The sequence below is a fragment of the Gastrolobium bilobum genome, unplaced genomic scaffold, assembly GCF_033153095.1.
Source record: "Gastrolobium bilobum isolate Gb01-03AN ecotype WA unplaced genomic scaffold, APGP_CSIRO_Gbil_v1 utg31211, whole genome shotgun sequence".
Lineage (NCBI taxonomy): Eukaryota > Viridiplantae > Streptophyta > Magnoliopsida > Fabales > Fabaceae > Gastrolobium > Gastrolobium bilobum.
The window spans coordinates 124,578-140,779 of NW_026897142.1; the positions used below are offsets into that span (position 1 = coordinate 124,578).

Genomic DNA, 16,202 nt, shown 5'->3' on the forward strand with positions numbered 1-16,202 from the left:
GTAATGGTGAATATAAGTTACCATGAAATACTATATCAGACTATGAAGCTCACCTTGAAAACAAAATTGAAGCTCTTGTTGCCGACAAATGATTGCCGGTGGTGCATCTTAGATAAAGTTTTTTATACGCAACATGCAACATATATAAGGGTCACCGTAGTAATGAAAATAAACAATCAGAAGAGCCTAGTTCAGAAAATCACAAGGTGTATCCCTATAGCAATTTAATTAAGAGACTATTAATGTCACCAATTCACTTCTCATGCAATGCAATTAAAAAAAGAGGTTATTTATATGTATACTACGTACTAGTGGGAGACAAAGTTTGGATTTGATTCAAAAACATTTTAAGTTTGGGCATCACACAGAAAACAAGGGTGAATGTCTTCTATTGTTTTTTTTAGAATCAGTAGGACAAGCAGTTAAAGCCATGAGATCAAGTTACACATACTTATACTTAATGGGGCATGTCTGTTCTGAGTCCTAACTACTAACCATAGTGACTTCATATAAACATAGAATTACGTTATTAAATTGTAGCACATCAGGCACACACATTAAGCATAGAGTATTTTGTGTCAGCCATGGAAAGCAGCAACATCAATGGTAGTAGTGGGGGTGCTTGCTGGTGCATCATATTTGCTGAATAGCTTGTAAGAGGAAATGAGGGAAAGCACCACATAGCAAACAACTGCTACAAATGTAATAGCTATTGATGTTGTGACCTTATGACAAAATCTACCAAAAGAACCACAAGCTGAGCTCCATGTTGTTGCAGTGTCTCCATTCTCAGCCAGGTACAGCACCTCTGTTGACACAGCTCCAGCGGCTAGAACTATGTAGGTTAGCACCTAGGAATGCAAATAGAACAATGTTTCATTTTTATTTTTATTTTTTGAAAAAAATGTCATATAATATCATACTATTGGTATCTATAGAAGATTTCAGGCATATGACTATAGAAGACTTAGTTATATTTTGATGTTAAAGAGTTTGCCATTTAGTCTTAGCTGTTCAAGTTCAGATAAATCTTAGGTATAAGCATCCTAATATGAGCCATGAAAAGAGTGTTCTTATCTGGTTTTTATTTTCACTTTTCATATATGCATTTTTAACTATCTGATTATAATTGTTCTTATCTGGTTTCCTATACATTTATTTTCCGATTCTGTCATTTCATAATAATGTAAGGGAATCTAAAAGATTTAGATAAGTAAGATATTTTTTATATGTATAACAAGCTAGCATTGTTAATCACTTACTTACCAATGGACCAAACACATTTAACAATTAACTGGAGCTACAAGTAAGAGGTCCAAATTACAAAAAACAACTAGCCATCCAAAAAGGAAAGAATTGAAACTGGAAAACAAGAGTTTAAGTAATACAATGTAAAAGTTTTACACTATTTTCAATCATTATAGCAAAAACTACACTACAAATATAGCAAAATTAAACCAACAAAACAATTAGCAGGGCTCTTGCAAAAAAGGAAACATTGGGTAAAATGAAAATTCATAAGTAAATACTAAATATATTTAGATGATACATCACATTAGTGTTTATTTAACACTTTTATAAAAGTCCAAATTTAGATATGAATTAAATATAGCAAGATAAAAAAAATAGTGGAGATAATGGACCTGGTCAAGCAAAAAGAAAGTCCAAGCACGAGGCATAGTGGAAGGACGTGGCAAAGCAACAATGACAGCTGAAAGTAGTGAGTAACCTGCACAAATACCATTTGCATGCACCAAATACCTGCAAGATCCAAAACCAATAAACTAAAACAAAATTTTACTTTGTCATTTATAATATGGATGATAATCATTTTACAGCAGTGTAAGATCATATCTCAACCGTTGATTTCCGTGCATCCAACGATTATAATTAAGAAGTCATATGAATTAATTAATCATTAATTACACTACAAATACCACCAGATGATTTTCGTCTATCGACGGTTGAGATGCACTGTAAGACTAACTAGAAAGAACCTGCCCCTTATAATATATATATTTGGATAATTCAGATCTCAAGAATTAATCATTAACAAAATGCCCAAAATTATGTTTCAATTTGCCACAGCCAATATTAATCAATGCATAATTATAATGGTTCTAAGCCCAAAAGTTCAACCAAACAAAGATTCAGCTTTCAGCCTTTCACAATTCCAAAAGCTCTAACATCTATTTGTACAAAGAATGTATCAGTGTGTGTACTTGAGATATATATATATATATATATATATATATATATACCTGAAAGCTCCAAAGTCGGTGTAGGAAACAGAGCCATATTCGTTGTCTTGAGAGTTCTTAAGCATGAGGGTAAGTGCTGAAACACAAAGACCAATGGAAACAAGACGCAAAAAGGTTTCAGCTGCACGAAGGGTGCTTGTGTTCTCTTCTGATTCCACAACAGATTCAGTTCCCATCATCAACTGCATGGGAGATCTTGCAGCTGCAACTGTAGTTCCTTTATCCATAATCACTTGTATGGTCTGTATATATAAACTGTTACCTTTTTCTTTTTCTTTTTTGAGTTTTAACAATGCAAGAGATCCATATACTATACCAACTACTACTACTACTAATGCTGGAGCTTTGGGTTAGGCATGTGGGAATTTAATGGGGTGAAAGAAGAGAGTGGGAGAGGTAGGTATGGGGATTCAACTAGCATTCAATGTGATTATGGCAGGCCACATATGTTCCCAAGGAAATTTATGGAGCATTTAGCAGTGCTTTTACTCTTTCACATGACACCACTTAAAGTCACAAGTTGAAGTAAATATATGTGTTACGGATGATGTTATAAAATATATCATAAAATGATGTAGCTCAGTTAGTTGGTGCCACGAGAGTGAATTATTAAATGATACTAGCTCAATTGGCGTTAGAGAATTGAACAGGTGGAGGTGAAAGCATATGTTCGATCCTTCCCATTATTATTTTTTGGAAAGGCTCAAAATCTTAATTTCGGGACTTGCTCTGAATCAGACTAGTCGTGAATTGATCAACCTATTGAAATATCTTAAAAAAAAATCATTAATGAAGATTTACTAACAAAATACAATGATTAAATCAAATGGTTGGTGTTAGTATTCAAGTCATTTTGAACATTATCAATATCTTACAATTATGATCTAAGTTCCAATTCCAATTACTACATGCTTTGTAGAACAATTTTGAATATTAGTAATAGTAAATTCTTCCTTAGACCCCAAGATTCAAACTGCCAAAAAGTAATGGAGTTGATTTTTGGGAGTCACAATCTTGGAAATGACGAAGAGACTTAAACCCAAAAGCACATTAGTTGAATCCATTAGAATTTCGAATATCTGTTAGTATCTAAAAAAAGTTCTCCTCAAAAGGGAGTGAATACTTTCATGTTAAAAATTAATGAATTGATCATGTGTAATTTTTATGTATATTTCTCTCTGGATCTCGATCTTCTCATGTAAAAGAAACATGGCATGGTTATGTTGGAAATCATAATCATACAAAGATGAATCAATGATAATAAAAGAAGAGACAAAAAATATATTTAAATATGTAGTTACAAAATCATAATTGTTGATTCACTTTTGTATGATTGTGATCTTCTCACATGACCATATCATATATTTTTTTCACATGAGAGGATCCAAATTCATTTCTCTCCATATACGTTAAATGAGGTCCAAGTATAATTTATCAACATTCATAAAAAAAAAATATAGACACAAATATTTCACATGAACCTCTCTTGTAAAACTTTAACATGATAATCTTTAAAATCCAAATTTCTAACATTCCAGGTGACAATATAATACCACGTGCAGTTGGGTTGGGATTGTAAAAGACAAGTGTAAAATTATACCTAGAAAAGCGCAAAAACAAAGCCAAAATCTAAATAGTTTGAGATCCTAATTAGCTCACTAATCAAGATAAAGCTAGGTGGTTTTCTTATTTTCCAATGTTTAGTACACTGATACACAGTTAACCCAACCGCAAAACCTATGGCTAAACCGGTGAGAAGAAAATTCATTAATCAATCACAAAAATAAAATAAAAGCAAAAGAAAAATGCATGATTCTTGAATAAACATATCAAAGAATAAAGCCCTTGTTTGTGTTACACAACGAGGATAATTAGAAGTTTAACATGATAGTTAACTCATTAAGCTGATGGATACACTAATACTAATCTTTTTAGATGAGTTATGAACTAGCTAAATATGTTATCTTTTGGGGTTGATTATTTACACGTACAGGACCTTACTTTCAACATGGGTACATAAATAATAATGTTTCATATTAGGTATGCAGTATGCTCGTACATTTACAAAAGATTTATCAAAAGAAAATTAAAAATTCTCTGCTCCCAATCTCCAACGCTTGTTTACGATGGAAGAAATTCAAATTAAACAGGGCTGATAATTTAAAAAAAAATTCAAGATATTCCTTGAATCCTTAAATTTTAACCATGAAAATTGGTTTCAGGTCACGTCATATTTCCATGAAAGTGACGAATCTTGATTAATTATCCTACGTAGTATATGTGAACAATATGCTAAAAAAAAAACCATACATTCATTATATATCCATGTTGGTCCACACTTTGCTCCCACCTTACCTCAACCTATAGACATTAATGTCCTTGATAGTTATTTGTGTGGATGAGTGATATTTGTTTGCTAACGTGTGTGGACGAGAATCATTACCTAAACCAAATGGATGCTCAATGCTGCTGATTTGTTCCACGATGCATATATAATGCACTTGAGATCATAGTAAGATGTTCAACAACATTAGTTCTGAGAGTTTCTTTCATGATTTGATTTGACATTGAATATAAATACTATATCTTATATTTTAGTGACCTTTGTTTTTTCTTGTAAACTATTTTAGTCACTTTTAATTTTACCTATCCTACGTAACCTTCAAAATATATGAAAGGTCATATTATTGTACAGAGTAAAAATTTAAAAAAATAAAAAAATAAAATCAATTTCGTTTTTAATAGGTTCCCAACATTAGAATCTAATTAATTTATTTCCAATTTTTAATAATTTCGAACACATGTATTTATATTTTATTTATTTATCTTTAATAATGTAAAAGATTAATTAATAGTGATATATAGTTTAATTCTTAATAAAAATATTTAGTAGAGGTATTTTTTTTTACATAACAAAAATAGTATAATAAAATGGAAATTTTCCTTTATAATAGTAATAAGTATAGAATTTATAAATGCAATTAATGTGCACTAAATATAAGGATAATGTTCAATAAGCTCGAGGCTTTCGACAAGCTTAATATTTAATCTAACGAGCACTAATGTCGGGGTTAACTAAATCAAGCAGGTAATAATTGAAAATTATATATATTTTTAGGGAGATGATTTTCTGCTATTGTTGGAGAAAAATCATCTTATGTTGTCTCACATTATTTTTTTTAATTTTTTTTTTTAAAAAAATGGTAGGACTCAATATAGGATTGGGTGTGTGACATAAGCAAGGAAGCACAGACACTTGTAAAAACAGGAAGAGTCGAGTCCGACACGGCGACACGTTCTGACACGTTCCGACACGCTCCGACACGGTGTCGGACACGCGGTTGACTTTTTCCGACACGTTGACCATTCCGATACGCGAATTTGACCGTGTCGGACACGGTCAAATGACATTTTCGTAATTTTTTTAAATTTTTTTTAAAAGAAAATATATTAATAAAGCTTCCACCTGATCATATCAATTTTATCTTTTTGTCTTTTTTCCCCTTAAGTAGATAAGAGATCATCTCAGCATTATTGTTGTCGATTCCTATCACGCTCTTGTTGTATCTTCTTCTCTCTGATCTCTCTCTAATATGATTTGATCTCTCTATCTAATATTATATCTCTCTCTCATCCCAGTTTTTATTTTTTTTATTAAAGCTTCCATCTTTATAACGTGTTGATGAGTATTATTAATTTAGTTTCTTTTTTTGTTAAATTATTAAATATTAAATGAAATATACACTATATAAATTAAAAATATTATTTAATATTAAAACGTGTCCCAACGTGTCAAAATCCATAATTTTTTAGGATTGACGTGTCGAAGTGTCGTGTCGTGTCGTGTCACGTGTCGTATCGGTGCTACATAGGACATAAGAGAAAAAATTTCCAGCAACATAAGAAAAGATTTCTCCATTTTTTTAAATGAATCAAAAGAATTATATTTTTTCGAATCAATTTAAAAATTATATATATTTTTAAACCGGTTCAAGAATAAATCATTTTTTTTGAAATCATTTTGGTTTTTAAGCCCAACTTTTTTTCCCATTCAATTCGTTTTGAGCTAAAAACCATACCAAATCAAACCATACTCATTATTGGGAGTACAAAAAAATCAAACGAACCTAATCGAGTTGTGCCACATTTTTCTAAACTAGTTTTATAACCAAACTATTTTCTTCGAATTGGTTCAAGAATTGAATCAATTTTTGAAATCAATTTAGTTTGTCCGAACCGAACCACTTTTCTAATTTGTATAGAAAACCGAATTGGACCGTGCACAACCTTACCCACTCATATGTGATAGCATTGATTGAAAAATGTGAACCAAGTCTTGCTAGATATCGCATAGCATTTCAACAAGATATTTAAATTGTTGAAAATGTACATTATCTTTTGATTAAAACATCTAATTAATAAAAATAAACTTATTGTTATAAAAAATAATGTTAAAATCATTGAGAGGGAATAATCTGTGTTAAAAAAATTATTTTGACAATATTCACAATTTCATGAAATGCATACAAGAAATTGAAACATGCAATAATACATAGTTAAAGCATGTCATACGAAAATATATGAATGCAACAAAGGAAAATCAAAGTCTAGTGTTAGACATTGTGTCCTTAAGATAATTTTGCTCTCTCTATGGTGCCCAAAATTTGTGAACAAATGTCTCACAGAATATAATGAATCAACTTTATTCTTTTGGTGACACTTCCACATTGAATAGCACCATCGAACTCAACTTATGTCTAACCATCACACTAGAGTAATGGAATGCAAATGCAATGAAGAAAAAACTCTCTTAAAGTTCTGATTATCTATTTATTTATAGAAAACGTAAGGTCGTGATTCAAAAGACACCTATTCGACGATTAAATAACACATTCGTTTAACACGAAAAGACACATCCGTTTGACGATGAACAAACACATCTCTTCCATATCAAATTTCTTATTCATAAACATAATTAATTCAAAATTAATTCCAACAATCCCCATATGAATAAGAAGTTCAACAATCGGGAACATATGCATATGAGTCTCAAATGCAATGTGTGATTGATCCTTGAGGAACAACTGCATCTGGTTCGGTGGACGTGATGCCTTGTAACTGGCCCTAAAGAGGCCTATCGAATCTCGGTCAATATATGGATGCGATGTCTTGTAACTGTCGACCTTGTGGGTAAACCAAGACAATAGAAAACACACAATTATTCCTCGGACATGGTTGGTTTTCTACTTGTGTCCATTTTGGGCTTGTGGTTGGTTTTCTACTTGTGTCCATTTTGGGCTTGGACACCTCCTAGTTCTGCAAGTGTGTTAGATAATACAGCCTTGCAATATTCTTATAGAAGTGGCTCTCACTTCACACCCACATAGGTGATTTTTGACAGTGCATCCTAACATACACAGTCTAAACACATCTGAATTAGAAATCATTAAAAGTCTACTTGCTTACCCTTTACTTATGCAATGCCTTGTCTAGAATGAGTATGAAGAAGAGCAGCTAGTTGTTGGGGAACCTCTTGATAAACAAGGCAACCCTTATCCTAAGAGAGAGCTTGCTTCGTGAGACAGTAAGCGCAGATATTTGAGGACCGGGGAATGTAGCTGAAATTAATAGTTTTTTCCAGCCATGCTCGAATGCGATTGACCAAGTGGGAGTCTCAAGCGTCATTGCCAGGATTGGCAAGAAGAAATCTACAGGAAAAGACTCCCTGAACCATCCCTTCCAAATTGGAATAGCCTGGGAGCAATCTTGACAAACATTCAGCAATGATTCAACATTAGAGTAGCATCTATGACAATTAACAAGACCTCCTCCTACGAATTGGAAGACAATCATGCAAACATAACCATATAAAAATGTGTATCCTGTATGGCCCCTTCCAACTCCAAATTATGTTCTGTTTTTCATCTGTCGGCTCATCATTGGAACCCATAATTTGATAATAAGCTGCTCGAACTACTGCGCCACTATTGTTATTCCTATGCCATTTGAGTCCATCTAGGCCATCCAGTGGGTCGAGGGGTAAAATGGCTTAGATGATGGATAATGTATGTTGGTTGAGGTACTTTGACAGGTACACCATGTTCCAATAACCAGTGTCACGGTTAATAGTCACTGCCCCAGTCATGTCTAATTCAACAACATGAGGGGTAGCCCTTGCAGCCTGAAGAAGGGGACTATCAAAGGCTACCCAATTGCCAATCCATAACTTAGTTGTCTCACCATAACAAATATCGCAAAGCGTATTATCCAAGAACTCCTTCCAGATTCCGTAGAGGCTTCTCCAGAACTGTAAATTGTATGCTTTGGCTTGAATACCTCTTTTACGGTCCATACCCCTACCATATTTAGCCAGAAGAACCCGAACCCAGAGGCTATCAGGTTGTGACATAATTTTCCATGCGATCTTGTAGAAGAAAGCTTGGTTGTGCTTGTCGATTATGCTCTGTTAAGAACTTTGAGATATACCACCCTAAAAGCTAGCTCAAAGGGTGGGAGTGCCCAAGGCCTTATAAACTTCACATTAGTTGCACATACAACCAATGTGGAACTATATATCTCAACACGCCCCCTCACACAAGAGCCCATTGGACTTGAAGAGTGGACAATACAACAGGCTCAGCCTACTTGTGCTAAGAAATGTCACAAGAGAAAGTTGGGGGGCAGCGAGGCTCTGATACAATGTTAAGAACCTTGAGATACATCACCTCAAAAGCTAGCTCAAAGGATAGGAGTACCAAGCCTTATAAACTCCACATTAATTGCACATACAACCAATGTGAGACTATATATCTCAACATGCTCAACGCCAAACCTCCCAAGTTCTTGAGCATATATATTTGCTCCCACGAAACTAGATGATATCGTATGGTTCGCTTTAAACATCGAATATGATAATATTATCTTATTGAAATAATTATTTAGTACAAATCAAACAGAATATGAACTTATGAAATTCATATATTTTTTACTTTTATTCAGTTATTTTATCCTATCCAACCTTATTTTACTTAATTCATCAACCGGACTCTAAAGATTTTTACTATATAGGGCAAAACATGAAAATTTCAGACAAATCAAAAGTTATATAAGAAGTTGATATGTACCATAACTTGAGGCTTACCTGCGACACTCAGGATAAAATTCTTCAAGCCTATCCAAAATATAATAGAATAATAGATAGCCGTCCTAAAAAAATAGTATAATAGAAGATTATTCGTTGACTATCAATTACTCGAGTAATTAACGCAAATGGACAATTCAAATTTGGATTTATGAATATTTGTGATTTAAATCAAGTTTTAATATCTTGTACATATATAAATGGATTTGGGATGGATATTTGTAGGTTCAAAACAATTGAGGAAATTTTTTAAAGGAAATTACCAATTTGCCTCTCTTTTCAAATTTTACCATATTGAACATCTGTTGCTCGAGTAATGGACACTTATAATATAGAGTAAATATTCTTTTTGGTCCTCAGCAAATTTCATGATACTCATTTTAGTTCCTAGCAAATAAAAAGGTTCATCGTGGTCTTTAAGAAATTCAAAATAGACCCATTTTAGTTCTTTTAGGGACTAATATAGGTCTTTTTGAATTTATGAGGGACCACGGTTTCAACTAAATAGATTCATTTTAAATTTTTTAGGGACACGATGGACCTTTTTATTTGCTAGGGACTAAAACAGACATCGTAAAATTTGCTGAGGACCAAAAATGATATTTACTCTATAATAAAATAGTTAATAAAACCTCATCCTATGAAATCACACATGAAGATACCTATTCCGGTAAAAAATAACGGACACAGACAATGACTCTCAAGCTAAAATTATTAAGAGGTTGAGATAAAATACGTAAATTGAAAAAAAAAAACATATTGACTTAAACATTATATTTATAAGAGAAGTATCGCTGACATAATATTAGGGCATGAAGCATGCCATAAAACACGAGCATGGTAGTCAAGTGTCGAATTGTAAAACACTAAATAACCACTAGCGTGGGCATACTAATTATTTTAATGGAGATATTTGCTGATAAGTAGTCAAGTGTCGAATTGTAAAACACCAAGGTGGTGTTTGATTGGGAGCTTTTCAGCGGATATCTATATTTCTCAAGTATGTCTTTTAGAAACACCATGTTTGTTTCAACGTATTTTCACCAAAAACCCATCTATCCAATTTGTATGGATTTATGAGAAACATAGATATCCGCACTGTTTAGAAACCCAATTTGAAGGTGAGATTTTTCGGAAAATCGGTTATCTGGCTTTTAATACACTGTTGATTTCATAAAGTTACCTAATTTTCTCAGTAAAATTTTTCCCCACCAAACAACTTTTTTTTTATATTTTTTTACCTATCTTTCCAATCATTTCTCTATTTATTACATTTTCATACTATTCCAAAAAAATTTCGTCAAACAAACGCCCCTAAATAACAACTAGCGTGGGCATACTAATTAATTTAATGGAGATATTTGCTGATAAGTACCCAACAATCAATCAGGTAATAAGAAGGTTTGATTAGCAAAATATGTGTCTGGTAGAATAGAAAAAAGGGAAGACACATTAACAAAAAGGGGTTGAAGTGGGGGCCATATTGCTCTCAAAAGGAAGATACCAATTGCGTAAACAATGGGCGCCGCGCATGCTCATTCATTCATTCCCCACAAACACAAACCCTATCTCCGTTACATTGAGTTACAATTCAACTCATAACAACTGTTACAAATCCATGTCAACACCTTCGACCTTATCCAAAGTCCTTGGGAACTTCACTCTCCACGCGCTCTTCTTATGAGTTATGTCCCCTTCCCTCCCACAATTGTTCTTTTATTTAATATAAATTATCCAATTTGCTATTTTACTTGTTCAAACTTATCAAATTATATAATTTGATAAGATAAGAATGTTAAAACTAATTCTAACATTTTAATCCTTTTCTGTCTTGTTCTTGACTGAGATATTAGGCCTCATACATTACCCAAATTTTTAGGTATCATCTTAAGATTATTATGCATTAAATTAAATTTTCTAGAAGATGTCCATTACTTTCGGATTATAACAACGATAATTTTCCTTAATTTGTTATAATTATACGATATTCACTCTCAGATTCGAATCTAATTAAATATAATCAAATTTCAATTATGTTGTTTTAGGTATGAGAACATTTATATATACACACACTTAATATCGTCATTAATCATCAAATAAGTAAATCGTCAACATAACAGATTATTGGATATCTATACCAAACATGTTAATAATTATTTTCCCATAATTTTGCTGCTTTTAGTTTTCTACAAGAACTTTATTAAATCATTTTATTTCAATGGATTTGTACAAACTATTAGAGAAAAGGTAAATTTTCCAAAACTAAAAAATATTCTATAGTGAAGAATTTTCAAATTAAATTTATGATTTTGATATGAATGCTGATAAGTCACGCGTTAAAGAGACGCGTTGAGTTTTGCATACATAATATAAGGCATAAAGGGAGTGCCATATTTAGCTAGGTAGAAGGATGATAGGGTGGGTGTCGAGGGGGACACGCGAGATCGTATTCGGATAAAGCCGAATCTTACTATTTCTTTCCAAAGAAGAATATTAACAATAAACTATAGGATAAAAGTGAATGCAAAAAAATAAAAAAAATAAAAAAACATTAATCTTATCCACCATCCTATACATTTTCTTATAAATAATCTAATATCTTCCATATCTTCCATTCCATTTGTGGTTCTTAGAAAAAGGTTATTGCTCATAGTTGTCAAAGTGCTAGCCAGGTATAAATTGTTGTATGGTGGTTGCTCCATTGAGAAGGGTAAAGGGTTGAGGAAATAAAACACGTAAAAGGGTATCTGAAAAACAAATTAGAAATGGAGCAGCTTATGAACAAAGCCATGATTGATGCTCATAAGATAGGAACAGTTCATGAGTTTGATATTGTTGGTTCTTTTTCTTCTTCTTCATCTTCTTCTGTTTCTGGAATTTCAAGTGGGTCATCATTGGAATCTGATTCTTTTGAAGAAGTAACATCCCCAGCTTCTTCTTCTTCTTCTTCCTCATCAGATCATCAGCTTTCAGCTGATCCATTGAGTGACATGTCTTCTCTCTTTGAACAACTTCCCATAAAGTAAGCATCTTTATTTATCTCTCTTTATGTGTTTTGATTTTCTCTTCTTTTTTTGTGAGATTTGTGTTTCTGGGGTGTTTGTTTTTCCTTTCTGAATTTGCTAAAGTTTGTTTCTTTTGATAATGATAAAGGAGGGGGCTTTCGAAGCACTACCAGGGAAAGTCACAATCTTTCACTTCATTAGCAAATGTGAAGAGCTTGGAGGATCTTGCAAAGGCAGAGAACCCTTACAATAAGAGGTTGAAATCTTGTAAAAGTTATGGAGGAAGGTTGGCTGAGAGCCACAAAACAAAGTGCACTCATAGTAATACTATGTCAAGACATGGTTCTAAGAGAGGATTGCATTCAGCATGTTCAAGGGGTTCAAGGGGTAGTGCTAACTTCATGAGGCCACCAATACCCACTCATAGATCTACAAGTACCACCAACATCACTAATCAAACAGCCTTGTTTGCTTGAAAGGGGATTATGTGATGTTTTTGTTGAATTGAGTTTTTTCTTTTTTTGTTGTGATTTGCGGAGGATCATTTGATGTATATGAATTAGTTTCATTCAATGAAAACTTTTTGAGAGAAAAAAGAAAGAAAAGAGTACCATCCATACACCTAATATTGATTATTTTTTTAAGAAAATTTGCAATTGTTATTCACATGTGCAATTTCAACGCAATTGGTTTCTTTTTTTTCCCCTTTTATCAGAGTTCCACCAAAAATGTTATTTAGAGGTTGAACACATGTCAAAATGAACTCGGCCTCATAAACCAAAAGGGAAAAATGAACTAATGTATGACCGGAAGAGTCGGGTCGGGCTAAACCGAATTTTTGTCGGGACATTGACCAGTGTCACCTTTTTAACTTTCAAAAAGTAACAATACGGTCATTGTCCCATATTTGTCTTCCTACTTAAATATGAAATCAATTCGGGCCCAAGTTCACAGGCCCGATTATATATCCCGGATCTACTTTTCTTTTTCCTCGCTTCCAATGTCATTTTTTTGTTGGTGATAATTTTACTTCTTATATATAAAAAGGAAAATCAAATCATACGCTTATGTTGCTTAAGATAGATCTCTCATCTCACTTTTTCTTTGAAAAATGTGCTTTTTTTTTTAAAAAAAAAAGTTAATAGAATTCATTTTATTTATCTCTTAACATGAGACAACTTCTCTCATATTACATTAGAGAAATAATCCCCATATAAAAGTAGGGATTTAGTTTTTTTGTGTGAAAATTGGTAAGTGAATTTTCCTACATACCTAAATATTAGTGAACCCCATTACTTTATAAAATAGTAAAAAAAAGGAAAAAAAACTCAATTTTTAATGTTTTAGCAGGAAATACTATTCATTAGGAATGTTCATCAACCGAACCAAACCGATTCAAACCGCAATAACCGAACCCAAAAACCGATAACCGAATAACTCGAAAACCGAAAAATCGAAAACCGAAAAATCGAAAACTGAAAAAAAACCGCAAATTTTAATTGAATTAGATCGGTTTTCGGATTGAGTGATGAAAACCGATCCAATCCAAACCGATCCAATATATTAATTCTTCTCTACCTACTTGGGTCTTTCCCCAATCATATCCCACAAATTTTTAAACTTAAGACCCATTAACCCATCAACTAAATCTAAGAAAAAATCTAGTCACATCTTATCAACAAAGTTTTATCTGTGTAGAGCTTCATATCTCATTGCCGAAAAAATTATATATATATTATTGTTTACTAATGTTTTTGTATTTCAAAAGAAAAAAATTTACAAAGTCAATATATACAAAAGATGTTATTTGCACAATAATTATGAAACAAATTTAGGAATTTCAAAAAACCGAAAACCGATCCAATCCAAACCGAAAAAAATTGGATTGGATCGGATTTGATTTGAAAAAAAATCCAAACCGAATGGATGATTACATGATCAAACCGAAGGGATTGGATCGGATGATTTTTGCTCCCAAAATCGATCCAATCCAGACCGCAAACACCTCTACTATTCATTCTTTCTGTGCAAGAAGAATAGTATTTTCTATAAAAATATGTAAGGTTACGTGAGAAAAAATATGATTTATACGTGTTTAGAAAATAAAATTAGTTTTTAAGAAATATTAAAGGTTTAATATTTTTATTTTTGTTGCAGAAATTTTTTTTTATCATATTTATAAAAGTTAATGAATTTTATTATAAAAAAAAAAAGAAATTAATGGGAACCAATGACTTTTATATTAGTTGAAAAAAAAAACAATTCGGCAGAAATATTTTTTCCAAATACTAATTACTTATTAATATGTGATTGAAATAACATATGTCCATATAACTGTATATGTCAACCACAAGCCCCGCGGTGGCCACGCACTGTATAAGGGAGGAAGTGGATAAATAAACTACACGAAACTTCCGAGACACAACTGGTCCGGATTTTGATAAGATAAATGATGGTTGTTATTATTGGTGTTGATCGATTGGTGTTGATCGATTAATACATACCATTTCAAACTGTGAGGATAGAATAAAAAATTGATAATCGAATTATTTAAAAAATAAAAAATTGAAAAAAATCACAAATTTTAATTGAATTAGATGAATTTTTTATTTGCTTGATCAAAATCGATCTAATATATTAATTTTTTCTATTTACTTGACTTATTCCTCAACCGTAGTCTAAAAAATTTCAAACCCAAGACTCATTAATCCATTAGCTAAATCCAAAAAAATTTATTGGTTCATTCTAGTAAGTTTTCTTTACTATTTATCATTGTGATTTCAACCTTTGGATATGATACCACAAAAGTATGAAATTTTTGCTACATAAATATAGAATTTAAATTGAGATAAGGATTTATTTTTATTTGTTTTATAATTTTCACGTTAATGTGCTACTACTATAAAACTTACATGTTAAAATCTGAAATAAAAAATTGTTTTAAGATTTCTCTATATTAGTAATTGAGGGAGTAATTTTTCTTACTTTGTTATTATCTAATTTTCCTTCTTATTCAAGAGGTGATAGATGCTTAAAATCGAGTTTACCCAGTTTTAACTTTTTGTTGTACTATATTGAAAATTAGATTATCCTTTACTGATACTTCTAGATTGCACAGTAATTAATTATACAAATTTTACAAAATAAATACATACAAAAAATATGTTATTTGCACAATAATCGTCACACAAATTTTAGCCTTTCGAAAAATCAAAAATCGATATAATTCAAACCAAATAAAATTGGATTGAATCGGATCAATCTTGAAAAAACAAAATCCAAACCAAATGAAAGATAATTACATGATCTAATCGAAGGGATTGAATCAGATGATTTTTACTTTCAAAATCGATCCAATCCAGACCTCGAACTCCACTAGTTTTTATAAAAGTACAAGATCGAAATATTAATAAATAAAAATGATTTTTCTTACCAATTTTTTTTATATAATATACTTATATATGATTTTGTAAAATCAATTATTAATTTTTTTACATATTAATATATTATTTTTTATTTCAAATTATAAAAAGAATCTAAAAGTCATAAAAATATATTACATTTCGTAAATTACTTATAAAATTTTTCAAAATAAAAAATTATATCATTATTAAAAAGATTAAAAAAATTAATTTAATTTTCAATATGTATATATGTAACACAGTAAAAAAGATTTAACTAATATCAATATAAAAAAATCATTTCACATTCACATGCAATACAAAATCGCTCACATCCATAAGAGTTTCAATGATTTTAAAGAGAATTGGGGAAATGATGGATATGAGTGATTTG

General features: G+C 31.6%; 2 protein-coding genes across 2 annotated transcripts; one reads left to right on the forward strand and one right to left on the reverse strand.

The window, feature by feature from the left end:
- Positions 1-362: 362 nt before the first annotated feature.
- Positions 363-2,621, reverse strand: LOC133304494 (CASP-like protein 2A2). The gene is made up of 3 exons (XM_061504537.1): positions 2,262-2,621; positions 1,644-1,761; positions 363-851 (listed from the first exon to the last, which is right to left on the reverse strand). Exons 1-3 carry the CDS (start codon positions 2,486-2,488, stop codon positions 579-581), a joined length of 618 nt encoding a protein of 205 aa, XP_061360521.1. The 5' UTR covers positions 2,489-2,621; the 3' UTR covers positions 363-578.
- A 9,419-nt stretch (positions 2,622-12,040) lies between these two features.
- LOC133304496 (protein OXIDATIVE STRESS 3-like) lies at positions 12,041-13,012 on the forward strand. The gene is made up of 2 exons (XM_061504541.1): positions 12,041-12,424; positions 12,556-13,012. Exons 1-2 carry the CDS (start codon positions 12,168-12,170, stop codon positions 12,881-12,883), a joined length of 585 nt encoding a protein of 194 aa, XP_061360525.1. The 5' UTR covers positions 12,041-12,167; the 3' UTR covers positions 12,884-13,012.
- Positions 13,013-16,202: the final 3,190 nt, after the last annotated feature.

Bases quoted from the DNA above. Each gene is read 5' to 3' on its own strand.
- LOC133304496 (XM_061504541.1), top strand. From the start codon at position 12,168: ATGGAGCAGCTTATGAACAAAGCCATGATTGATGCTCATAAGATAGGA. The intron at 12,425-12,555 runs GTAAGCATCTTT...ATAATGATAAAG, and splicing joins TTTGAACAACTTCCCATAAA to GAGGGGGCTTTCGAAGCACT.
- LOC133304494 (XM_061504537.1), bottom strand. From the start codon at position 2,488: ATGGATAAAGGAACTACAGTTGCAGCTGCAAGATCTCCCATGCAGTTG. The intron at 1,762-2,261 runs GTATATATATAT...TGGATCTTGCAG, and splicing joins ACCGACTTTGGAGCTTTCAG to GTATTTGGTGCATGCAAATG. The intron at 852-1,643 runs GTCCATTATCTC...TTGCATTCCTAG, and splicing joins CTTTCTTTTTGCTTGACCAG to GTGCTAACCTACATAGTTCT.